Genomic DNA, 24,073 nt, shown 5'->3' with positions numbered 1-24,073 from the left:
GTTTGTGGAAAGGAACAGAAATGAAAACAGAAAAGGTGATAGAAGAGGAAGTAGGAGTGGTGCTAGCGCGTCTTGGCAACACGATTGGAAGGTGAGAGACAAACGGCAGCTGCGAACTCGAACATCACGAACATCGAGGGAGCAGGACACTTACAGCTCGTGAGAACTCTCACTGCATCCAGTCATCAATTTTTCATACTCGTCATCCCCTCCACCTCTAATTCTACACTAATCAACCGCCATCTCTTCGCCGAGCCCAAGTGCTCTCCGCGCTCGCGCCTTTTCTTTCCGCTCTCTCCTCGCCTGCCCCGAATTCTTCTTGCTCTGCTTCTGCTGCTTTTTCTGGCCCTCTGCTGTCAGGGGTTTCTGCGCAGGAGCTGGTTGCTGGAAGGGTTGATTCTGCTTTTGACGCTCACGTGCGAGTTTGCGTTTTTCCATCTTGATCATGTTTTGGCGAGTTCGTTTGGCTGTACATGTAAGATTAGTATTGCATATATGGCATGGTATTTCTAGCAACATCCCGATTGTGGGAACGGATGAAATCAAAACGTACGCAATCTCTTCTCCGTATCCACCTCCATGCTCAAATCCCCAGATGCATGGTCGATATTGCCTGCGTCACGCCGTCAGCATATTGTTCCTGGGACCCTGGCCCGTCGGTTCGACAAATGCAGTCGCTTGCATGCGCCTTGCTGGCACGCGAGGATTTCTTCACGCACCAGGAACGTCAGACTTGACGGCATCGCCATTGGGTGCCTGGAATGCAGCACCGAGCAACGTGTCCAGCTCATCGGTGAGCGCACCGACTTGCTTGCGCGCCTTCCTCTTCTTCGCTTTTGAAGGCTTCGCCCCACTCTCTGGTGAGAGGCTGCGCTCGCTGTGTTCTGATTGGTCGCTGTCGCTCAGGTCGGAGTTTTCGTCTTCGCCGAGTCTGAACTCAGAAACGCCAACGGCAGGAATGCTCACAGCATTGGAGGCTGTATTTGACGGAGCAGCAGCCATGGTAGTTGTCAGAGTGTTGTTGTGGTGCAGTGGAAGAAACCAAACGTCAAAGATTGAAGGTGAGAGCGGCAAAACCTCGGAACAACGTTGCTCCGCACATGTGATTCGTCGTGTTGTCTACCACTAGATTCCAAGTATATCATGTTTCGTGCGCGTAATGATGCTGTTTAACCATCTAACTCTCTGTCCGCCTTTTGAAGGTGAAATGCTATGCAAAGTGCCGCCCAAACATCCACAAACGTAAGAATGTGGAGGGAAAGACAGCCGAAAGGGTAGAGATATGCCCTAGTTCGGGAGAAGTAGATATCGACAATAAGGAAATTCGTGTCCAGTCATGAGTGCCTTTTCCTGCACATTCTCGGCAGCTAATCGAATAATCCGAGCGCGCCCAATGTTCCCAAAGCGCCTGACGCCAATCCAAAGCCCAGTCTAGCTTTCTCCCTCAACTCCGGTCCCAGCATGGAAGAAGCGCTATGAATCCAATTCATCATCGACGAAGAAGCCCCAGAAGACGACCTCCTCGTTCTCGCGGCCCTGCAAGCGTTCGCCGTAGACGTCGGCGCACATCTCGATGGGGACCTCTAGCTTGATGCAGCCGTTGCCGAGGAATGTGAAGAGTAGCCACGAGTCAAAATCCGGGAATGCGCCGTCGTCTTCTGCTCTTCTGCTCAGTATGCCCCGGTTCTGTAACGACGGTGTGGTGGGCAATCGGAACGTGTGGTACGGCAGCGTCTCCATGGAGTCGGCGACGAAGAAAGAGTTATTCAGGGCGAGCTCGACATGGACCCAGGGCGACTGTGCGTCCTGGGGTGCGACGGTGGGCTCGGGGCTCGAGTGTTGCTTGTGGAATCTCAGGGAGCCGAAGCGCAGGTCAGTGGGCTGGCCCAGGAGGTCGAACAACTCGGTCGAGTACAGGCGGAAGTAGCCATTGTGCATGCTGCCCAGGTCGTCGTCCTCGTCGTCGGGGGGGCCATTCAGGGACAGGGCGTGCAGCTGCTCTTCGACGCGCTTTCCCTCGGACTCGGCTTCCAGCAGCGACCGGCTGATGTGCTTGCGCGTGTACTTGTTGCTGAGGTCCGAGATGGCCAGACGACAGGCCTTGCGGCGGATGTCGTCCCGATGGGCGCCATCCAGGTCGTCGGTTCCTAAGGCGTCAAGGGACAGCAGCAGGCCCGTCTCGAAGGTCCTCACCAGCTCCTCGAACTCGCGCATAACGCGGACCAGGGGCGAGGCGGCGGCATCGGAAGGTTTCGCGTCGCGGGGGGCAGCGTCTTCCTTCAGGGCGGCCATTGACACGCACTGGAGGGCGGGAGGGTCAGTGGCAGCAGTGACAGCAGTGGCAGCAGCGGCAGCGGCAGTTGGGCGAGGTTCCAAGGTTGGCTACGGCAAGGCTGCGAATTGCCGTGAGGGGTGGAGCTCCGGGTGGTGGTTCAGTGCGGATCGCTGCAAGGGCAGGCAGGTGCTATGGAGGGAGAGTCGGCCGTTCAGTCGTGGGGGGTGCGGCCGTTACTCGTGGCAGTCAAGACGCACATAGGACGCAGGCAGTCATCAGGAACAAAGAGACAATGATCAAGATTGGAGCTTCGAGGGATGGGAAGGAGTAGGACCGAGATTTTGCTGTAACGCGGATTCGCATGCACGCCAAGGGAGAGTGGTGGTGCTTGCCCATCCCCATCGGCCTACATTAGTGGCTTCCCCGTCCAATGGGTGCGGCGTGCGGTGCACGGGCGATTCGCCTGCGACTCGGCCTGTCTCTCTCCTCACGATGCCAGCGGTTAGCCGTTGCAGAGGAAGCCCGTCACAGGCCATGCCGCCGTGTATGCCGCCATGGCGACCGCAGGGGCCGCGTGGTGATGCGAGTGATGCGAGTGAGGCGCCTGGAGGGACCAGGAGGGACCAGGAGGGAGACCTCGGGAGACGCTCACGCCGCCCTCTGAGCCTCCAAGATGAGGCGAACGAGATCAGCAAGAACAGCCGTGGACCCCAGAGACCAAAGGCGATACCCCTCCTTTCCAACAATCCATGAGAAAGCAAATCTTCCCGGGCTGCGCGTCCCATCCTATCCCATCCACGGCCATCGCCAACGCCCTCAGCTCGCCCTCAGCTCAGCGAGGACAGACCCAGGCAGCAGGTCGACTTCGTGTGCTCTGCAGCACTTCCAAGACTTGGACCACTCCCTCGGGTCTGCGCTGCCTCGTCGACACTCGGCCCAGGGCACTGAGCAGCCCATTCGCTAAATCCTCCGAAGCTGCCATTCTGGGGGTCCGACCCTCTGCGCAGCGTCGCCGGCCCGTTTGCTGCCACCAATCATCGGCCCGGCGCTGCAGCGCAGTGGGTGCTCGTTTCAGCGGCGACGAGACGACAGCCAGGCCCTCCAGAGCCCTCCAGCGCCCAGCGCCTGTCTCTGCGCCGTCGAGTCGCACCGCTAGCGCTGCGGTGTCGCACTCGGCCACTGCCTCCGAGTTAGGCAGTTCCTCTCCATGGATGGCCATCTCCGTGGTCTAGAGATGGGTGCATGCGCATCAAGCTTTGTCACACCCTATCACGCTGCGCCTCGCGGTGGGCTCTGCGGATCGTCGACGGCCATCGATGCTGTCGATCGAATTGTCGTGCGCGCTCCTGGCGAAACGTAACTTGGACCCCCACTGCACGCCCCCGCCAGGCCACGAACGGGTTGCTGGTCGACACTCCAACCTCAGCGACGACACTGCGAGCTGCCAGCTGCAACAGACACCAACACCAACACCAGCGCTCGTCGTGCGCGTCAACGCTACGCTGACACTGTATCGCACCTAGTGCATATGCCGCGACGGTTATGGCAGGCTGTCGACAACAAGGCTACACCCCCCACGCGCCTTCCTCTGTCCGGCCTCTATCACATCACATCTCACGCGTACAGTCACTCGTCTGACCTCAATCGAGCCTCTCTTCGTCGCCCTTGTCTCAGCAGCATGGCACGGCACGACCGGGTGTTGCGAAGCCCCCGCCATTCGCCATCGCTTGTCTTCTCCACTGTCCTCAACACCGTCCGTGTCGCCCTCCTCGGAGCCACCTCAGGCCGAATCATCAGCACTCTCACGTCGTCTATTCAGGCTGACCACCTTCACCACTGTCCTCGTCCGAGTTGCGTGTTTCCCTGACCAACACTATCTCTCTGCCTCTATCTGTATGGATGTTCTGGCCGGCCGTCGTGTTCAACAGTCGATCTCTTCGGCTATCATTGCGGACCCCGGGCCACGACCCGAGCATTTCTTCGTGCACTGTGCGCTTGCTCACTGAATCCGACTTACGCGATGTGGGGATGCCGTACGAGGCAGACAGCTACAGCAACGTACACCACGACATCGATGATCTGGATACATGCCTGCCCTGAGCCTGGAACGCGAGGATCACCTGACGCAATGCAGGCACCGTTATCGTTCACCGGGTCCTTGCCGCACGAAAACGCCAAAGCTGTTGCCAAGGTCTGCATGAGCGGCCAGGAACGTGTCGATTCACAAGCAGCTGATAACTACCCCCAAAGAAAATGCTGCTCTGCCGACCCTGTAGGTGACTTGTTGGCTTGGGTTGTCGTCGGGGACCACTTTGGCAGACTATCTTTTGACAGGGATGCGCTGCTTATCAGCTGACAGCCAAGTACGACACGCTTCTCCTCCCCACCTTCAACCTATGCGCATCCCATACCCATGGTTCTGGTCGCGACGTGTCACTGAGGCCTCCAACTTTGAGCCTGACTGGCACGTGCGAAGACGCTCTCGTGCGCTATGTCCCTTGACCATGGGCCTGCGCCTTCCTTAGCTGGACATATTTGGGGCATGTAGCTTACTGACATTGCAGGCCTCCCATTCGTATCTCGACCCATTGTATTTGGTAAACTCTATTGCTGGTAGGTCAGCTGTTCTTGTCTCACACCCTATTGGTAATGATGCTGTCTTTGTCCCAATTCAAATACGTCGTGCAACCGTGGCTGTTTCCTTTGTCGATTGTGTAACACATACCATGTGATTTTGGGTTTACAGGCATGAAAGCACTTCCTCCTACTCTTTCTTAGTGTCCATTTTAGCGCCCGGTAGCTTCTTTGGTCCTTACGCGCCGGTTGTCTCTTTGTCTATGAGATGCGCTTAGCTTCTTCGCTTCGTTGCATCCTAGAGCCTAGCGACGACCGACTACATCGTCTCCTGGTTCTTGTAATACTGACACGTGCGTTGCATCCTCAGTTATGCGCAAAGGCGCCGTATCGTGTAAGCTCTCGTCAAGATCTCTGGCGCTAGGGGCTGATCAGGGTCCGACATGACTGTGTCAATCTCTGTGATTGTACGGTAATAGCAGAATATGCAGACCATTTCGTACATTCCAGTCACTTCTTCATATCCACTGAAAAGGTAACTTGAGTTTGGATAGTCATTCAGGGTGCTGTGACCTTGGAAAGAGAGATCACGTCGAGCGTATTGTTTGCGCAAATTTTCAAAGGTACATAACGTGCCCATGGTCTTCAATGATGGCGGGTCGCAAAATTTGTGTGCTGGTGGGAACGTCATCTTCTGTAGAACTTGACACGCACAGCGACTCATACTCTCATCACTGAACGCCCTACACTGTATCAAATTTAAAAACGACAGCTCGCAACCCATTAGAAGAACCATGTTGATTCTCGGAGGTCACCCAGCTTGCAAAACAAGTCGGAACCGAGCGGTGCAGAGTGAAAGAGAGCTCGATCGGTACAAACGGCGTGCCGGCGCCGGGAGCAGATAAGAGGCAAGCCGCGCAGCGGTCGCTATGGAGAAACTTAACAACATCAGCAACCTGCGCACTAGCCTGATATCAATCGCTCTCCGTTTCTTCCTCTCCCCCTCTACTACGCAAACTCGCACCCCCCCTCCACTGGCCGAACAGCTACTCAACTAGTGATCCATTGGCCCTATACCAATCCTTCTCCTGTGTGCCAAACCAGTCGATTGCAAGTATGGCTAACGACTACCCATTTGCACCGCCTGGCCACGCCGGCAAGGGACACCCAGCCTACGACAACCGCAACAGAGGCTACAACAAAGGTCGAGGCAGCTACAATGGCGGAAGAGGCGGGCGCTCCCAGAATTCTGGCAACTACGGTCCGCGCGCTGTCCCAGTCCCAATCCAGGTACCAAGTGCAGAGGCAGTCGCTCCTTTGCAACTTTGTCCCAGATCCCATGGCACCATGGGCTCAGAAGTATGGCCGCTACACGCCCGGGCAGTCGCCTCAGTTCTTCATGCCGCTTGCTTCTGCTCCATGGATGTCGCCTGCCAGTCCTTACTCGACATACTCCGGGATGCAGCCACGCGCTTTTTCAACATCTTCTGCTCCGCATGTGGGCACTCTCGCGCACACACCCATCGCTACGCCTCATATCACTATACCAAAGGCAGCCATCATGTCTTCAGGTCCATCTACAAAGGGAAACGGAAACTTGGGCAACTCTAGGACGAACGGAAGTGGGTCGGGCGCGAAGAATGCGGAAGAATGCGAAGAACGCGAAGACCGAGACGACCGAGACGACCGGTCAGCAACCCGCGGGTACTACCGCCAGTGGTACGGGTGAGGGCGCCTCCGACGCGCTTCACATCCACGCACCAATCCCAAAGCGCATTCACAAGTTGACGCCTAAGCATCATCATCTGCCAGGTGGTACGCCAACCGCCCACTCGGTTCTCAGGGATTTTATCCCCTATGAAGGCCAGAACTCTGTCATGGACGCGGCCCACAACACACCCGATGCTACGGTCAAGCTTCTAGACCACGATTCTCTCATGCAGCTCCAGGTCTTCAACATCACCCTAGCCCACAAGTTGCAGCGAAAGCTGGAGGAGGCGAAGATGGCCCGGCGAGATGGACGAAACAGCTTTCCTAAAGAAGCGAAGCATCCTGCTCTCCCTTGCTTACAGTTGCGCGAGACTCTGAGCGGAACCACGTGAAGACCGTTCAGCGACTGGAGGAGCGTTTCTACAGCAAGATGCAGGAAGCGTGTAAGCTAAGTGGAGAAGCCAAGAAGAACGGCATGATCGCAGCTACTACGCAGCTCAAGGCTGGGCCGGACTTTTCTCGATTGGCGTCTGAGCAGCGCGAGAAGATTGAGGAGTGACCGCAACGAGCTGAACGACCTTGACAATGCGCGCGCTATCTCGCGGAACAAATACTCGGACACCATCCATGAAGTGTTGATGCAGGCGTTGGGCGGAAAGGCAGTCGGTCAAGCCGGTGTCGTGACAGCTGCTAGATGCAGACCAGGTGGATGCTGCGCAGAAGAAGACTTCCGTTGTCAGCATGGCTCCCGCTCAGGACGACAGGAAGGATAGTGCTCAGATAGCACAGCTAGCCAAGGATCAGCCCGTGTTCGAGCGCCAGCCTGAGACCGAGCACCAGAGCATCAACGAGGTGCTTCACCGCACCACCGTCACTGACGCGCCGCACGAATCAGACAAGACTGGCTACGTCATCCCCCCAAAGTCGCGGTTCGTCGACTCATCCACATCCTTCAAGCAATCCACCAACGACACGGAGCTCGAGGCGTTTCCAGACTTTTGGGTGCCCGAGAAGATACGCGGTCTGGCCCCAGTGGGCGACGGTGCGATGCTTACTGCTCAAGTTGAAGCGCGGAAAGATGATGTAGCCAAGAAGCAGGAAGCGAAGAATGGAGACGCAGTCAAGAAGCAGGACACATCCAAGGACAAGGCACCCAACACCAAGACTGAGAACAAGACGCCAGCACCTTCCGCGGTTCCCAAGACCCAGGGAAATGACAAGTCGAAGGCACCGGTCGTTTCAAAGCAACAGCCTAACCAGTCCGGCAATCAGGGTACCGGTAAGGTTCGTAAGAAGAACTTTCGGAAGAAGGGTGGTAATGGCGGTGCTGGAGGTGATGGTAAAGACAAGGGCGGAGGTGGTGTGGGTGGAAGTGGTATGGCGAATGCAGCTCCCAAGACTGGTCAGGCTGCAGGTGATGGCAAAGATAAGGGCGCTGGCGGAAAAGCAAATGCGATTCCTAAGACTGGTCCGGCTGCGGGCGATATGCGCAAGGGCGGTTGAAGGGGAGGAAGGTGTTGGAGGATTGGAAGGGTTGGGAGGAGGACTAGGACATCTGTGAAGGATTTCATGAGTATCGTAGCATTCGCGAAGCTTTGCGTTCGCTGCGCTACACGTCTGCTTCATCGCTACGTCTCATGTACACATACGGTTGGATAGATCTCGAGCATGCAGAAAATTCAAACAAAAATTAATTCTTGTGTTTTGCTTATTGGCCTGTGACGTGAAATTCAGTGAGCTGGCATCTTGAGTTGTCGGACCACGACAACAGTGGTGAGCAGTTGCTGGTCAGACAGGTAGGTAGGCGCAAACTGAGCAGTATAACAACAGCTTCCTCACGCTGTACCTTCTCATTCTATAATTGATACCTCAAACTCCCGTCTTCCTCAAATTACAACACGGCAGCGCGCCACCATCACCATAAATCTTGCACCCAAGCAACCGACACTACCAAGCCATCACACATTAGACCCTCATCCGAAAAAGTAACCCCTACCTTCTACACCTCCAGCTCCTCCCAATCCAAATGTGCGATCCCGACTCCACAAACACATGCACCCTCCACCCCTCCTGCGGCCACCGCATCCCCACGAACCCCTGCGTCGAATGGCAGTTTGCTTCGGGTATGTGTCTGGCGACGGGCAAATTTGTGCAGGGTATGGTGCCCGTTGCAAGCTTTCAGAAGTATTGTAGGATGTGTGCGCGGGGGAGGGTTTGGAAGCAAGTATGATGAGAGGGGGGCAAAGGGGAGGGAATGGGAACGGAGAGGACGGGAGAAGGGGGCGAATCAGCACACTGTAAAGCTTCTTCCATGTACCTCCAGACGCGACGAGGTTGATTCTGTTCGCAAAAGATCCAGGATAGGTCTGACCGTCGGTACATCCAGAGAAGATGCCATATTCTGCGCCAAACGTGTCTAAGTACCATTTTTTAGATGAGTTCTTTGCTTTGATGCGAAACAGATCGTGTTTGTCAAAGCTTTTGTGTCTCCCTTGAGTGATAGCATGGGCCAGCGGCTGCAGATTAGCGACAAAGGTACCTTCAGCGTAAATAGGGGGTCAGTTGAGACCAGCCACAAGCTCCTCAATCTGAACAGGTGTATTTGCGATTGTTTGGTCTCTTGAAAATTATGAAGGGCGTGTTGGGAGCGAGTGTACTCTTCATTAGCTCACAGAGGACGTCATGGAATATGCCGAATGTGACACGTCCAGCCATTAAGGTTAAGAGCATATGGTTTTCCTGGTCACTTTGAACCATATGATGCGGAAATGTTTGGAAGCCCCGTGTGGTGTCGAGAGTGACACGCAGTCGACTACTGTTGCATGTGCCCTCCACAAACTTGTTTGCAAAGGTCTTCTGGCCGAACAAGTAGAACATGTCCCAAAGCAAAGATCCAGCTTTTGGCACAGTGCGGTGAATATTGGCTTCGTAGCAGGCCTCTTTGTGCTCTGACCAATGCACAACCCGACATGATTTGCTGCAATAATACATGATTTTGCAGCGACTACAAAGATCGGTAGAAACAATCACTCATAGCGCAAGTTTGAGCTTTTGTCGTTGGAGTTGCCATTTCATGGGGTGAAAAGAGACGAATGGACAAAGATAAGGAACTAAATCTCTTCCATGGACTACCACTTTTACACAGATCTACAGTAAACATTTGATGAGTCACGGTGCGGAGTCACTAATGTCAGCCGTAGATTTGGGTTTGCCAATAAGCATGCGCATTCGCACGTGATCCGCCATAAACTTGGTCATTCCGCTCATACACGCAAAAATGTAGTGTAGCTCAACGACCCCACGAAGTATCGATAACTGCTCGGTGTCATTTCATCTTGATTCGGCAAATACCTCCACTTCTTGCCATTGGTGGCTTTCTTCGAGATTCTAATAAGTAATTTGACAAATATGTTCATCATGGGTGACGGTGGCGCTCGATCAATACGCAGATTTGCAGGTAATACACAGCTTTTGTCTCGTGTCCATTTTTCCTATGATTTCTCGTTCAAGTACACTTGTCCATCAACGCATTTTCCCCAACTCATTGCGTCATCGCATGGCGACGATCTCATTCCTCATCAATCCTTCTTGACCACATACGCACCTGCTCTTGAATGAGACACCTGTCTGGCATGGCTTATTCCTCATCCGGATTCTTATTAGCACCATAGACACGATGCAATCTCCGCAGAGCTTTCGTACCCTCCTTCAAGTGTAGTATAGCCAACCTCTGGTGCCAGTCGCTCCGCAGACGAACAAGTTCTTCTCCAGCCGTTCCCCGAGGTACATGTCGCTCGAAGTGCCTACGCTCTGAAGCGATTAGTTCTTGGTCGGTTGGTGTGGCAAGTCGATGAGCTGAGTTGTTGGCAAGACCGGAGCCTGTTGGAGATGGGGGCGATGGAGGCCGGGCAAACTCGAATGCTTCTTGAAAAGCTCTGATTCCTCCTGGACCTAATTTCAGAAGCTCGCGAGATTCGACTGCGGTTGAGACACTTCGTCGTACGTCCCGTGAGGTAGAAGTAATGTCGTCCCGTGAGGTAGAAGTAATGTCGTCGCGTGAGGTAGAAGTGATGTCATCCCGTGAGGTGGAAGTGTTGTTGTCGTCTGACGTGTAATCGTGAAGTCGTTTCCGATGCCGTTTTAGATTGTATCCACGAGTAAACTTTGCATCACAATCTGGGCATACAAAGGGCCTCGAAGAGGTATGCACCGACCTCTCGTGACGCGCGAGTTGGCCAGCTTGGCTGAAAGTTAGGCCGCAGATGTCGCAGGAGATTGTCGCACTGGTCTCATCATTGTCTTTCACGTCCTCGCCTTTGTCTGAATAGTCCTTGTACTGATCGACCGGTCGTACTGAATCCCCATATGAAACCATCGTCTATACCACGCTGCAGGGGTTTAGAAAGGACGTTGCTTTAGAACTAAAACGAGAAAGCTCTTACCAGTTGATAATCGATGTCTGTATCGTTGTCGCCCTCGCGGACCCGGAGAAATGTGTCCGGCTGGAAGTATCCGTGTGAGGAGAACCCAAATAGTTGACAACTCGCAAAAGCCGGGCCTAAAATTCATGTAGTCAGTAAGAGGATTTGGAAAGTGAGGTCTGGGTGTCGATCGTGATGTGGAAGAGCAACAGCCCACTGTCACACAACCCACTCGTGCGACTCGCGGTCGTTTACTTGCAAGAAAGCGTTCGTATCGAGAGCCCGGAGAGCAATCAATGCTGCATCTGCGCTCATGATTAAGACTTCAACGAAACTACGCACCTTGTGTCAGCGTGGTGTGCTCAAGCAGAGGCTCTCCAATTGTCGAACGCCAATCGCTATCGGGTGCCTTGAACTCGCAATAGCTCAAGAGATCCAGTTGAGGTCGACTTTAAGAAGCGGTAGTGCGGGGTAGTTGGAGGGAGAGAAGAGGTGCTACGGGAGAGCTTTTACTTCTGCGGAATGGTGACGAGGTCTAGCCTTGCCCAACGACCACCGCGCACAACACACGGCCTAGCGTATAGACACTGGACAAGCTGCATTATAAAGATAGGAAGAAGGACATAATTCTGTGAAGTGACCGTGAGTAAATTGAGGGATTACACCCGGCGCCATGCTACCAAAGACAGTAGTGACTTCAGCAACAAGCCTAGCTGAGCAGAACGAACCCTACCACCCCCACCGTCGCAAAGCTCACAGGCAACGCATCAACGGCGCACATGCCTGACTCAGGCAGTGCTGCAAAAATGCACCACCATAATCTCCGACCAGTCATCAGGTGCACTCATGCACATCACACATCGATCATAACATCTTACGAAGGCAACGAAAATATCGCATGGCGCGCGGATGATGCTGCAGTCGACACAAGACAGCGATGGAAACAGATGGCAGAAGAAACGGTGGTATTCAACGGCCTTGTAAGGACAGCGACATTCGACAAGGGCGATTGCTCTTCGTACGCCGAGACCACTGTGGACCAGTCAGTCATCCCCTTTACAGGAGAGCCGCAGAGGTACATACCTTTCTCTATCGACACCGAAAACAAGGCTGCTAAGCTTAAGCATGCAAGCCCGCGAGTCGCCAGCTTGGCCCCGTGGCTGGTCGCACCTAATGCATGGTTTAGTCGCTCTCCTTACCACTCTCCTCCGACTTCACATCCGCCTCCGCTTCAGATGTCTGACTCTCTGACGACGAACTGCTGTCGGGATCCAGATCCTCGAAGATAGACTCAAGCGTCGAACCCTTCATCTTCCAGATCTTCTTACGAAGAGCGACAGCTTTGAAACTATAGCCTTTAGCCTCCTCGGATTTGGTCAGGACTTTTACCAGACTCTTATTTCTGCCGTACAGGTTGCGGTAATAGTCGCAAAGAGCCTCGAAGCGTTTTTCCACGGTACCCTTTTCATCTTCCAGAACTTTAAGCTGGTGCTTAAGCTTCTTTTTGGGGACATTCTTCTGCTGCAGTTTGGCGATGAACTCGTCTCGATCGTGAATCTCTGCCTCGTGTTGGACGACCAGGTCCTGCACTCGCTCTTCAGCCTCTGACTGCAACTTTGCAGTATGTTCTTCATTCTCATCATTGGCTTTGAGGAGCTGCCTGATACGGGCCTTCTTCAGCTTCAAGTCAGCCTCGCGGTCTTTTGCGGCCTTCTGCCAGACGCGCGCTGAGAAGTACTTGCCATCCAGTTCTTGTACTTGCTTCAGCGCAGCTTCACGCTCCTCGGTCAAGGCTATAACACGCGCCTCCCAAATCTTAAGTGTATGCCGATGTTTGCTGTTGTCTTTTGCAAGTGATATCTGCTGAGTTGACAGCTCAGTCAGCTCCAACCTGATCTCTTCCGTTTCGTTGACGGCATTTCGGCGAAGAGTTGTCTGTATTTGTACATCTTTCTTTAGCCTAGCGATCTCCTTACGCAGAGCCTCTGAATCTTTGCGCAACACTTGTTCAGCTCGCCTTAAAGCTAACAGATCCTGTCTGACCTTTTCATTCTGGGCACGAAGCATTTCCATATCCGCAAGAGCTTTGTCAACTTGATCTTGCGTCTGAGTCTCGATTAGACGAATTGAGTCGATTTCAGCGCGAGCTTTGTCGAGTTGCTCCTTCGCTTGGCTTTCAAGTGCCGCGATTTGGTCTCTAGCAGTAGAGTGCGCGGCAGCCACACTGTCCTCAAGTTTTCGCGATTTCTCGTTTGCCTGGGCAATGCAAGCATACAGCTTTTTTTTTCGCCACATGGAAACCATCTTGCTGCATCTTCACAAAGGCAACAAGTCTAGTATTTGACTGGCCCATCGCCTGCTTTACTTGAGTGATTCGGATGATCCGCTGTTTCAATTCGCGATTCTCATCACCGCTTTGCAGGATGAGTTCTATCTCCGCGAGCATCATGATCTTGTCCTGGAGAGTGCCATCAAACATGGCGTTGCGAATATCCCTCAGCGTGCATTGATCTTCGTGGCCAAGTTCCGGCGCAGGATGTCCGGTTCTCGTGTCAAGATCCACATCCGGGCCCCAGCGGTTGCGGTCGCGTCTGTCGCCCATCGCGTCTGCTCGTAGGATCAAACGACGTTCCGGCAAGCTATTCAATTAGCGCACGTTGCGAGAATCTCGAGGTCAAAGTCGCCCACCTGTAAAGTTAATTGCTTCAAAAGATTGCAGTACAAATCAGACGTGTGGTGTTTAAAAGACGTAGAATGAAGCGGGAAAGACAACTTGTGGCACGAAATTCCCTATCTCGTTTAGCGGCTTTTCCAGCGTTTGCACTGCAAGGTGAAGAACATCGCATTGATTCCGGTACCGAAACAGGAAGCGCGAATTGGCCGGTGTAGGCATACAGTGGTGTGAGAATACCGTGCCGTGGTCTGAACATACCGAGACAGAGTCACCGGCGAATCACTACTTGTACCAGATCTATTGTCTCATCAACGGCCATCACAACACCTAAAGCCAGGCCACATCGAGAGATACATGAACAAATATCGGGATACCAGAGACGTAGCAGAACGCGAGACGATGAGTTCGGATGGAGTTTGTTTGATGTTGCAACCAGCTTGCTCGTGTACTCACCAGTTATCAAGTGTAGGCGCTCTCGAACAGGAGACCTGCGCAATGATTGTTTACCAGCTCTTGAATTATAGGCACATCTGTTATTTCTTAAAGATAATTCAGTGAGGGCAGCTAGAATGGAGACAATCGATAGGTGTGTTGACGCGATCGCAAATTGTCTCGAGCTACTCTTCTTTGTCTCCCGGAGTGGCCTATCCTTCGACCATCACAGGCCATCGAAGCGATCTGGCAACGGTATGCTGGAATGTGTACAGAACATGACAGCTCCTTCCTCGCGCAAGGAAACGAACAGGCTGGAGCAGCGTTATGCGATCAGCGCTCACATCCAGCGACTCGAATCAAGAGACGAATAAAAATGTGCGCTGCGCTGCGATGAGATCATAGAGTCCGATGCGTCAGGTTCCGGTATTCGTTCGCCATGAACTTGTGAGCCAGCATGGTAATGGTAGTGAGTGCGGAGAGAGAGAGAGAGAGATGGTGCTTGTGCGTGGTTGAATCCCCGCCCCTTTCCCCGGAAGACGCCGTTGCCCCACATGACAGCCACTTGCCCAAGACTTCGCTTCTCGACTTCTTCCACCAGTCCACATCACCACACGACCGGACTCATTGGGCCGTTCTGCAACTCCCTCCATATCGGTCCTACAGTATATTGCAGCAATACTGAGATGACGCGTACGGCTTTACGGTGTTCAACTTGATGCGCAGCTCGACGCGTAGTTGTACTACACGGCGTTCCAACAATCCGCGCATCTCTGAGGACATCTGAAAGAATATGCTTGAAGCTACACACTGGCCAGGGTAGCTCCAAACTTGAGGTGGGCTTGATAGCTGCTGAAAGGTCTTTTGATCATATACAGACTCCTTGTCCCGCTTGTCTGGCTACAACTCTCTCGAGGGATGTATTTAAATTGTCGCGAAAGCCAAACATGAGGCTCCTGTAGCTTTCCCGGACGAAGGGATAGATTCGATGCTTCCACGGCTTCCAACTCTTGCAGAATACCATACACAGGAACCGGTGCTTTGCCACTTCACTAGTGGCTGGGGGGACTTGATCTCGCCATCATGGCTAAACTGAGAGGCCGCAAGGTCCGCTGTGGACGAAAATCCATTACCGAATCTACTACAGGGGTCAGCAGATTGAACGCTGCTCAACGAAGGTTAGCGACTGAGGCGCAGTTGTATGCCATTGCGACAATTAAGCTCAAGGACCCCCACGACAAGAGAACCTCCTTGAGGCATCAGTATTTGCATAAGGATTATATGACGTATCGGGTTTCGTTGTACATAACGCCGGACGAACGTCGGCCCTTTTCCAAGGTGACGGGTCGAAGTACTTTATGTGCATGGGTGCGTGGAACAACGGCCGTGACGTGGAAGAAACGCCGCGTTAGCAAGAGCTATCACGGCACCCCCCAAACCAACGCGGCTGCGGCAGTTGCCGATATAGGCAAGCATTTTGGCGTTATTCATGAGCCCTTGTCAACAACTACGCAAGGAAGGGGACAGGCTCATCCTGGATAACTCACAACAACACTCTACCTTGAACTCGACCTCTCCCTCGCTGCCCAAATACTACGATGTATCATACGAGTCAATTCATCACCCACCATACTCGGAACAACTTCGGTCGACGAAAGGACAGCTGCGACGCCGACTAGATTCGACTGGACTGGTGTTTGGACTCGGTCAAGTCCCTGTCAACACGACCATCGTCCAAGTCAGGCCACTTTCGACCGGGTTGAATTGTGCAAAAATACCAGCATCTATTATTGGTGCTAGCGACAAAATCCGGGGGGCGGTCTGGAGTTTTCCGAAGTGACTTGATGGGCTCTTCGTGCATAGGGTATCCGTGATTGTCAGCTTGTGGTACAACCTTCGTGGGAAAGAGTCGGCTGGCGCTAGGAACTTTTCGAATTTCGGTGTGACACGGAGCCGGCATGGAGTGATGCCAAATATGCGTTAGACCAATTTTCGTAAGCACATCTTCCAGTTTACCTCTGGTGCTGGTGATATCTGAATCTCACGATGACGTTACACTTAGATCAGCGAACTTGAATGTAAGCTAAGATGGAAAGCCTTCATCTCGAAGTAGTAGTCTCTACGAGAAAATGGGTCTGGGCAAAAGCTTCCAAAGGTCCGCAAAAAGAAAGCGAACATTGCTCCTGTCTTTATGGTCGATTCTGCACCGAACCTTAAAGAATCCGCCTCCTCCTCATGCCTACATCACAGTACATGCTACGAGGACGCGAATAAGACCCTCTGCGGCCAACTCTTTCTTTGTCATAATCTTGCCGTTACGATCCCTTCGCCCCTTGCCTGCGACCAGCGTCTTTGTATCATCATCCTTGAAGTCTTTGTCTTTCTTCATTGCATCTCTAGTGTCCACTTCCTCTCGCGCTGTGCCTGCGGATACGTCGCTCAAATCATCCTTGATAGGCTTCGGATCCTTCAGTTTCTTGTCGTTTACATCCTGTCGCTGCGTGCCTCCGGGTAGTGTGTTTGCGTCAGCGTCAATGACGATTGGCGATTTCCACCGAGTCGGTGTGCTCGCATCATCGTTGTTGTATGCCGACGAGTTCGCCTTGGCTACTGCTCGTCAGTACGCTCTCATCAGCAAGGACCCCAGGAATGACATACATGTTGACGGCCGCTGAGAAGCTGGCATATTGTTTGGTTTCTACGGAATGATTTGGATTCGGCGTTAAGCAAGCTGTGAATACTTCTTATCACGCTTTGTCGCCTTTAGTTCTCTGCTTTCTACATCGCCAAGCTGTGAGCTCATATACTCAAGTAATGATGATCGACAACATGTTGTAAAGTAGACGAAAAGTCATTTCTCGTGTTGGAAAGAGGCGCAGTAAGGCTGCCATACAAGGTTTCGACTACGCGAAGTGGCTGAAAGACAATGGGTTGTTGCTGTTCTACAACCGGCAATTTAACCAGCACCGCCTACTGTCCATCATTACGCCCAACGCACATCTCCAAGCCACTTCGAGCATATCAGTCACCGACCAAACACGAAAGAACATTATTCGAGAGGTCTGCGCCTTCTTTGCGATCACATCGCCTTCCTATTCAGTCCTGGAAGACGTCTCACATGCTCGAGAATTATCGCCTCTCATTTCTCCAAGTCACTCTCCTTGCTTTCCACTTGTCGACGTCTTTCTTTCCCCACAACCATTTTTTCCCCTCTGCGTCACCAAATAGTGTACAAAGCTTTCATACATCTTGCACTTATGCATATTGCTTCTGAAAAGCTTGTTTACATGCTTTCGTTAGCTTTTATTACACTTCCTAAATGTAGAAAGACTATTGTGTTGTATCTTCTTTCTTCAGACACTGTAAGGGCATCGATTGCCAACATGTCCACAGGTGGCCGAGCCTCGAAAAGATGAAGTATCTCGCTACTCAAGAGAGCGAAATCGGCCGGAGGGCGTTTGCAGAATTTTGCGCAGACTTTCATGCCAGTTGGCTTGATAATTTGAACAAGTACTGCAAGTACCACGACAGGGATGAGCCAAACCCGGCACTGGCTGTTAGTCGATGGCTCAAAGCTGACTCACATGACAAGGTGGGAATGCCGTATCACGGAAACAACAGGACTGCTCAGCAGAAGAACAATCGCACAAACGATGCCTACGGAAGGCTAAACCCACCGCAGGGTATTCATGGTAATAGACACGAGAATGATTACATAACTGGACAGTTCTGCAATCGCATGCGCGGACGGGAGAATCATCGCTTCAGCGAACAGGACACTGACCGTGTGAACACGCAACATAATTATAACGTCAACGACAATGTCAGCAGGGTCACCCGACCAGACAATATTCGATGGGCCGAACCTCCACAAGACGAGCCTGATATCAAGGGAGAAGAAGAGTAGTCTAATATCCAGATTGCGACCGCTTCGATGGTGGTAGAATTAATTGCAATGTTCATAATTCAACTTGAGCGTTCACGTTGATGCCTATAATGTGATGATGAGTGTGAAATAACTCTGCCCAAGACCAAACGCAAATACGCCCAGTACAGTCACATTGATGATCGGCATTCATGTCCTAACCGCACGGTTTGCCCAGATTTTAATCAGTTCTGAAAGTAACATCCAAGAGGACATGACAATGACCCTGGATCAGCAATTCTGGGCAACCCTTTCAGAAGCGGGTAAAAAACATTGGCGCCGACATTCCAACCCCGACTCGGATGTCCATCAACGCAACTTGGAAGGTCCAACGACCTCTTGTCTGAGGCGGTGTGTTAACTTTCCCTACTCAGAGATCCCTGGCCCCATGTTTGAGGTTACTGTGGACACTCCAAACCGCACGTCCCTCACCATCTCGCCTCATCACCAACGCATGACATCAACTTTACCACACATCCCCCAAACCCGAGTCAAGCAGATCCAGATGAAACGAACCCCCACGTGATATGTCCCACCAGACACATCCCAAGCTGTCAAAACGCGCCGGGCTCCCAGCTTCAGGATCATGCCTGCGGCTCCATATCCGAATAGTGTGACGCAAGCTCGTATTCCCAAAGTGCGCCCCATGTTCGCTCTCGCATCAGCAGCGACCCGCACCGGCCGCCTCACGTTTCTGAAAACTTTTACCTCAGTGATTCGGGCGTTCCTCGGTCCGTTGCGAGTGGAGCATCCGGCAGGCTGGATGCTTCGATCTGCGGCCGGTGCTGCGTCGTTTTCGCTTATCGCGCTTCCGGATATTTCTCGAAAAAAGCAAAAAGAAAAGGAATCCTTCCAACCCCGTCCGCTCTGCCGCCCCTCTTTTCAACGCGTGCCCTTGCGTTGGACGACACGGTATCTTTTTCGATAGTGCAGTAGTTAGTCGTCTAGCTTGCGGTTAGACTTCCCGCGAATCAGCGATAAGTCACACACCGGGGAATTGGACCGAGCCACACGCTGTGCGACGTGGTTGGAGAGTGTGCGGACTAGGTGAGATCCACTCTTCCGATCTTCACTTCCAGGTCGAGTCCGACGGTGCCAAGCAGATCTCGCACCCCTTCCTGACGATGCGATCGGATCTAGATGTGACCTGAGCTGCACACCATCAGCTTTCCCGACGATTTGATGCGTCCCGTCTCGCTCCTTGCTTTTTAGTTGCCTGACATCTCCCCTTCGCAAAGCTGTTAGCCGTGAGCGCTTGCCAGACGAGGCAATGCACTACAGCGGAGCGCCTTGGTGATACTGCGTGAACATGTACGGGGTACCCCGGGCCTACAGCACGCATCTCCATATACACCTGGGCCAGTCATGATCGTGAAAAAGGACTGCCATGGTGACGAACACTGCAGCAGTATGCCCTTGCATGCTTTTGAGCTTCCGGACCTCAAATCTCGATGAGGGAGGCTTGCTGCACATTGTGACTACGTGATGGTGTAGTAGAACGTTGTAACCCAGATCCCAGCTCTTCGTTCTCCAGGTACAGCAATCCTTCCCACAAAAAGCAACCTTCAGATGAGGTTACTAGCCCAACCCGAGCTTCACCGCCGTCATGCGATGTCGTTGTCTGTCACAGATGATTGGGATGTATAGCCACCCAGTCGGATGAGCATATACTGGTATCCACAAGGCCAGACAGCATGAGCCTCCCTTGCAGTTCCTGCCTAAGTAATCAAATCATCCGAAATAGTGGTAGCAGCCGCGCAATTGATGCTGGGTGGGACCTCGCCGTCTCCAGATATTAGTACATCCGGCAAAAAGAGTCCAGGCTGAAGTTCGTGAAACATGCGATATGAAGCAGGGGGTAAAATGTCGTGAGCTCATCTGATGCACGAGAGGAAAGTGTCCGTGGCGGGTGCAGGCGGATCATCTCTCAAGGTACCACACCGTACCGGCGCTACTACCCATTCAAGTAATCATGCGAAAGTGCCGCGATTCGCCAGCTCCGATTGATCCACCTGAGAATATTTTCAAATCCTACTTGGTATACCACATCTGATTCATGAAGCATTGCTTCATGATGCAGATAGTACTGTGTACTTTGACGACTAAGGTGTTGGAATCACACCCCAGTTAATATCAGGTACTTGGTCGCGCAAATTGCCTATTCCAGCATTAGGCCTTCACAGCGGCGTGTCAAGCTGTAGAGAATTGTGTCATATCCCCAGCATGTTTCGAGCGAGCGACGTGAAGGGAGTCTTTTGGCGAAAGCTTTGTACGACGTAATCGCTACCTGGGCATGCTCGTTTCTATCGCGTGACTTTAAGGTGATGCAGACAGCCGCTGAAGCCTGTACGATGCTGAATAGCGAGTCAGAATGTTGCTGACAGACAGGGATAATGCAAAGACCCTGCCGATTATGCACTTCACACAAATGTCGAGTCAGAAATGCGTTCTCCACGAAGGGTCGGGTCGGCAATGGCCCATGGGAAGAAAGGCAACTAAGATTGCCCGTATCACTAACGCTTTTAGCGGACATCTGACAGGGCGATAGGATCTCGGCATGAACATCTGAGTCGTGAACACCAGAGTGGTATAGCAGTGCCGTCCATGGCATCTTGCCTAATGCCGTTCGAACGCTCCGTCACAATTTTGCCACCTGTCGCAGGCGTGTTCGACACCGTTGAGCAAAACGGTGGGTCATGGCTAAAGAGCCACATGCAGGCAGATCCACCGCCTCGCTTGACAATCGACAATCGCATTTGTGTGGCGACTGCTGGAGTGGAATTCGACAGTTTTGAAATTTCCGTTGGGGCAGTGGGAAGGACGAATGATATTGTGGGAATATTTTCTTCCAGCAGCAAATAGCCGCATAGGTACACCCTGAGCGGCATTGGGCACATGTTGAGAACTTGAGATCCCTAGATCCGGGCTTGCTACGTGGCTTCAATCGTAGGGATACTCTGCATCTGTGGAGACGGCTGAAAAAGCGATAGCGCTGACATCTTGTTCCTGAACTCAAATCCACAGTCAAGGCTATCCTCGAGTCGGACAAAGGTTTGAGCATTGCCGATGAGACCCATTGGGTATACACGGCGTGCGGCACTTCTCCAAGTCCGCGCTACTCTAAGAGGTGCTCTTAAGACAGAGGCAGGCGTTCCTGCGGCTGAACTCGACCCGCGGCCAGTAGCATTGCGATATGGAGATGGGAGGGTTTCGCTAAAGGCAAGCTTGCCAGAACGATCGACGGAAGCATTTCCGTTTCGCGTTGCCCCCTTATCCAGCTGTGTGTTCACACAGTGGTTGTGCTCTATGAATTCGCGTCCTCCATAAAGTATCCAAACCACTGGGATACCAGGTGCGGTTGATCTCGTGTTTTGCTCGGTTTTGAGCTGATCTGGAGCGACATAAACTTGAGTTCGGGAGCGCCGACTGGGGCACAAAAAGCCTCACAAGCGCGATCGTCACTGCGCGGTGATGTCGTTGTTTCTAAGTTAGAATGTGGTGTGTTGTCGCGATTGGCGTATCCTTACTGCATGGAGGCAAAACAATGGCTTCCGCACCCCCGCAGCAATCGACACCTGTGCCGCTGCCAATCACGGCGATGACATCGACATTAACGCATGTTCCACGACTGCAGCTTCGTGGCGACCACTGTTTAGAAGTACTTCGACATCATAGCCACGCATGAATAATCAAGTGTATCGCATCACCATGCCTGCACGCTAGGAGCAAGCCTAATGTTCTTTGGCCTCCCAACACTCTGTATACAAGAAGCCGTTCAAAGATTCCATACTGCTGGGACAGGAAACTTGTGCGAGTGAATTTGATTTGTTGGGTCCGCATTTCCGAGAGCGTTGACGACTTCGGGAAGCCCCGCTCGCTGGCCGCCTAACCGCTGTCGCTATACCTTATGTGAGTCTAGATGTCGACGAGAGCTGCAAGTGATCCTGTAGCGTCTGCTACGAACGCTCCGGGCTGCTGTAATTCGTGTTTGAACTCGTTGGCGAATAGGCAGGGCGTCGGTGGCTTGTCAAAGTTCGAAGTTGAGTTCATGATGGTGGACGAGTTCGTCTCGTGCAAGGTTTGCGAGGGGCTCGGGGAAAAAGACACGATCCTTTGTTAGCCACTTTTCTGATTAACTTTGCGCTGCGAACCGAGCCGCTTTGACCCAAGCTTTTGGCAAATACACCGAGCAGTGTGTTGCACTAACAGTTGTTTCTGGACGGGCCTTGTGAATGTTGGAACAGGCATGAGGGATTTACGTGAAGCATGGTCGCGGCGATATCTCCTGATAGATGCAAAGAAACAATGACTCAATGATTGACTCCAGGTTTGTTCGGAGGATGATTGTATTTTGGGTATAGTGATAACATAGATGACGAAGAGCGTAGTGCGTCGCAGATCATCGTGATAAATTCTATGGGCTAAGAGCCGTATGCGTTCGGAGACCAATGCGACCGAAGACATTGTCTGATCAACGACCGAATGCAGAGTATGAGACATTGGCGACATGCGCATGAGCGCCTCTGGCTCATTAAAGGAAGATCCTGGTGTCTCCAACAACAGGCCGTACCAAAATTCGAGCGCCGATAATGCATCCAGACATCCATTTTTCCAATCATGTGAGAAACGTCGCAACCATGACACCAATAAGCAAAGAGATCGGAGGGTACATAAATCGCTTTACAGGAGCAAATCAAAGGGGTATCGACGGTGGAAAAGACATGAACCAACACTTGGCTCATGTTGCAAATACAACGTATGGCTGTGATAAGAAGAGGGCTGATGGGCGTGAGGGAGACGACAACTACACTATATCGGTGCAGTAGGCCGGACAGGCGGAGCACTCGTAGTGCTGTTGTCGAATGGATATCTTCTTGACCGCGCGGATTCTTCGTGCTGTCGGTCATCTTTGCGCTTGTTTGAAGATCCGTTAGTTGCGCCGGTGTTCGTTAAGGGATTGAAGTCGTGGCCTGCGTCGCTCGGGACCTTCACTCGACAGCTCGCATGTTTCTGCTTCCAGCGCTCGTGGTCATCCTCCGCAATCTTATCGTTCTCGCTTTTCCGAGCAAAGAATTCAGCCGTTGCCTTGGCATAGTCCATTGCATCTTTGGCTGGTGGTTGTTGAACCCACGCGGGAGGCGATGGTGCAGTGTAGACATCCAAACACCCTGGGCAACGCTCCGCTGGCTGTGTTGGTACATCTGTGTTAGAATGCGATGGTGGCTCGACACGTCGTTGGCCCTGGCCGAGGATCATAGCTCTTGCATCGGGAATCGGCATGCGCTCAACCCGAGATGCTGGCTGCTCTACTCGCGGAGCTGGAGGCTCAATCCGAGACATTGGTGGGGGTTCCACATGCTCTGCAGGGGCACTTACTGCCGGTAGAGGGGGACTTGGTCTGGGCCGCTGAGTGGGAGGCATGTTCGCTGAAGTGTAGTTTGCTGCAAACCTGACGTTGTAACGCTGTTGGCGGGTAACAGGGCTGATGTGATCAGAAACTGGAGGTGAGGCGGCGCTTCTCGGAGACGGATCCGATGCAGATCCGTTTTGAATTAGGGTCACGTGCTCATGCAAGTTGGGAGAACTCGCAGGTGGGTGGGCAGACGGGGAAGGAGCTGAGGATTGAGAAATGAGATGGGACATGAAGTGAGGGCTTTCTGGACGATGGCTGTCTTTTGGGCTCCGACGTGAGTAAGAAGCAAAATCAGGCTCTGGGTGGGGAGCAAAAGACGAGCTCTCCTTGGACGTCTCGAGGCGGTAGTGGGAGATGGCTGAGTCTTGGCGGCGGGAATTGATTGGTGCCGTGTGTGAGTGAGCAGCGTCGTGCAGGTGATGGTAATTTTCAGATGTCACTCCTTGCGATGGTGGTAAATGTGGTCTTGATTGCTGTTGCTGTTGCTGTTGCGGTTGATGTTGCTGGTAGTAATGTTGCTCAGACGGCGTTGTTGATGTGGCTGAGTTGGTACGGCTGTAAGTAGGTCAGCACGTGTGTCGCAGCTTCTTCACACACAACACGAAGACTCACCTTGCGCGACTCGCGTGCGGGCTGCATCAAAGTAGGA

General features: G+C 52.7%; 11 protein-coding genes across 11 annotated transcripts; 4 read left to right on the top strand and 7 right to left on the bottom strand.

Moving 5' to 3' along the window:
* Nucleotides 1–228: 228 nt before the first annotated feature.
* SNOG_03819 (hypothetical protein) lies at nucleotides 229–1,002 on the bottom strand (the record flags this gene model as incomplete). The annotated part of the gene is made up of 3 exons (XM_001794312.1): nucleotides 229–467; nucleotides 554–613; nucleotides 720–1,002. 3 exons carry the CDS (start codon nucleotides 1,000–1,002, stop codon nucleotides 229–231), a joined length of 582 nt encoding a protein of 193 aa, XP_001794364.1.
* Nucleotides 1,003–1,473: 471 nt separating this feature from the next.
* Nucleotides 1,474–2,292, bottom strand: SNOG_03818 (hypothetical protein; the record flags this gene model as incomplete). The annotated part of the gene is made up of 1 exon (XM_001794311.1): nucleotides 1,474–2,292. The coding sequence occupies one exon, from the start codon at nucleotides 2,290–2,292 to the stop codon at nucleotides 1,474–1,476; it is 819 nt and encodes a 272-aa protein (XP_001794363.1).
* Nucleotides 2,293–4,403: 2,111 nt separating this feature from the next.
* Nucleotides 4,404–4,777, top strand: SNOG_03817 (hypothetical protein; the record flags this gene model as incomplete). The annotated part of the gene is made up of 2 exons (XM_001794310.1): nucleotides 4,404–4,547; nucleotides 4,610–4,777. 2 exons carry the CDS (start codon nucleotides 4,404–4,406, stop codon nucleotides 4,775–4,777), a joined length of 312 nt encoding a protein of 103 aa, XP_001794362.1.
* A 1,188-nt stretch (nucleotides 4,778–5,965) lies between these two features.
* SNOG_03816 (hypothetical protein) lies at nucleotides 5,966–8,062 on the top strand (the record flags this gene model as incomplete). Its single annotated transcript, XM_001794309.1, is given in 6 exon segments — nucleotides 5,966–6,146; nucleotides 6,184–6,538; nucleotides 6,567–6,877; nucleotides 6,922–7,087; nucleotides 7,107–7,234; nucleotides 7,260–8,062. 6 exon segments carry the CDS (start codon nucleotides 5,966–5,968, stop codon nucleotides 8,060–8,062), a joined length of 1,944 nt encoding a protein of 647 aa, XP_001794361.1.
* A 2,134-nt stretch (nucleotides 8,063–10,196) lies between these two features.
* SNOG_03814 (hypothetical protein) lies at nucleotides 10,197–11,815 on the bottom strand (the record flags this gene model as incomplete). The annotated part of the gene is made up of 4 exons (XM_001794308.1): nucleotides 10,197–10,895; nucleotides 11,002–11,117; nucleotides 11,323–11,429; nucleotides 11,709–11,815. 4 exons carry the CDS (start codon nucleotides 11,813–11,815, stop codon nucleotides 10,197–10,199), a joined length of 1,029 nt encoding a protein of 342 aa, XP_001794360.1.
* A 347-nt stretch (nucleotides 11,816–12,162) lies between these two features.
* On the bottom strand, nucleotides 12,163–13,582 carry SNOG_03813 (hypothetical protein; the record flags this gene model as incomplete). The annotated part of the gene is given in 2 exon segments (XM_001794307.1): nucleotides 12,163–13,236; nucleotides 13,256–13,582. 2 exon segments carry the CDS (start codon nucleotides 13,580–13,582, stop codon nucleotides 12,163–12,165), a joined length of 1,401 nt encoding a protein of 466 aa, XP_001794359.1.
* A 1,587-nt stretch (nucleotides 13,583–15,169) lies between these two features.
* Nucleotides 15,170–15,628, top strand: SNOG_03812 (hypothetical protein; the record flags this gene model as incomplete). The annotated part of the gene is made up of 1 exon (XM_001794306.1): nucleotides 15,170–15,628. One exon carries the CDS (start codon nucleotides 15,170–15,172, stop codon nucleotides 15,626–15,628), a length of 459 nt encoding a protein of 152 aa, XP_001794358.1.
* A 697-nt stretch (nucleotides 15,629–16,325) lies between these two features.
* Nucleotides 16,326–16,772, bottom strand: SNOG_03811 (hypothetical protein; the record flags this gene model as incomplete). Its single annotated transcript, XM_001794305.1, has 2 exons — nucleotides 16,326–16,696; nucleotides 16,745–16,772. 2 exons carry the CDS (start codon nucleotides 16,770–16,772, stop codon nucleotides 16,326–16,328), a joined length of 399 nt encoding a protein of 132 aa, XP_001794357.1.
* A 726-nt stretch (nucleotides 16,773–17,498) lies between these two features.
* On the top strand, nucleotides 17,499–18,537 carry SNOG_03810 (hypothetical protein; the record flags this gene model as incomplete). Its single annotated transcript, XM_001794304.1, has 2 exons — nucleotides 17,499–17,989; nucleotides 18,117–18,537. 2 exons carry the CDS (start codon nucleotides 17,499–17,501, stop codon nucleotides 18,535–18,537), a joined length of 912 nt encoding a protein of 303 aa, XP_001794356.1.
* Nucleotides 18,538–21,786: 3,249 nt separating this feature from the next.
* On the bottom strand, nucleotides 21,787–22,061 carry SNOG_03809 (hypothetical protein; the record flags this gene model as incomplete). Its single annotated transcript, XM_001794303.1, has 2 exons — nucleotides 21,787–21,909; nucleotides 21,939–22,061. 2 exons carry the CDS (start codon nucleotides 22,059–22,061, stop codon nucleotides 21,787–21,789), a joined length of 246 nt encoding a protein of 81 aa, XP_001794355.1.
* Nucleotides 22,062–22,820: 759 nt separating this feature from the next.
* On the bottom strand, nucleotides 22,821–24,063 carry SNOG_03808 (hypothetical protein; the record flags this gene model as incomplete). The annotated part of the gene is made up of 2 exons (XM_001794302.1): nucleotides 22,821–23,312; nucleotides 24,037–24,063. The coding sequence occupies 2 exons, from the start codon at nucleotides 24,061–24,063 to the stop codon at nucleotides 22,821–22,823; spliced, it is 519 nt and encodes a 172-aa protein (XP_001794354.1).
* Between the last annotated feature and the right edge of the window lie 10 nt (nucleotides 24,064–24,073).

The sequence above is a fragment of the Parastagonospora nodorum genome (genome assembly GCF_000146915.1).
Source record: "Parastagonospora nodorum SN15 chromosome Unknown scaffold_5, whole genome shotgun sequence".
NCBI classification, from domain to species: Eukaryota; Fungi; Ascomycota; class Dothideomycetes; order Pleosporales; family Phaeosphaeriaceae; genus Parastagonospora; species Parastagonospora nodorum.
This window is presented reverse-complemented; position numbering and strand designations above follow the sequence as displayed.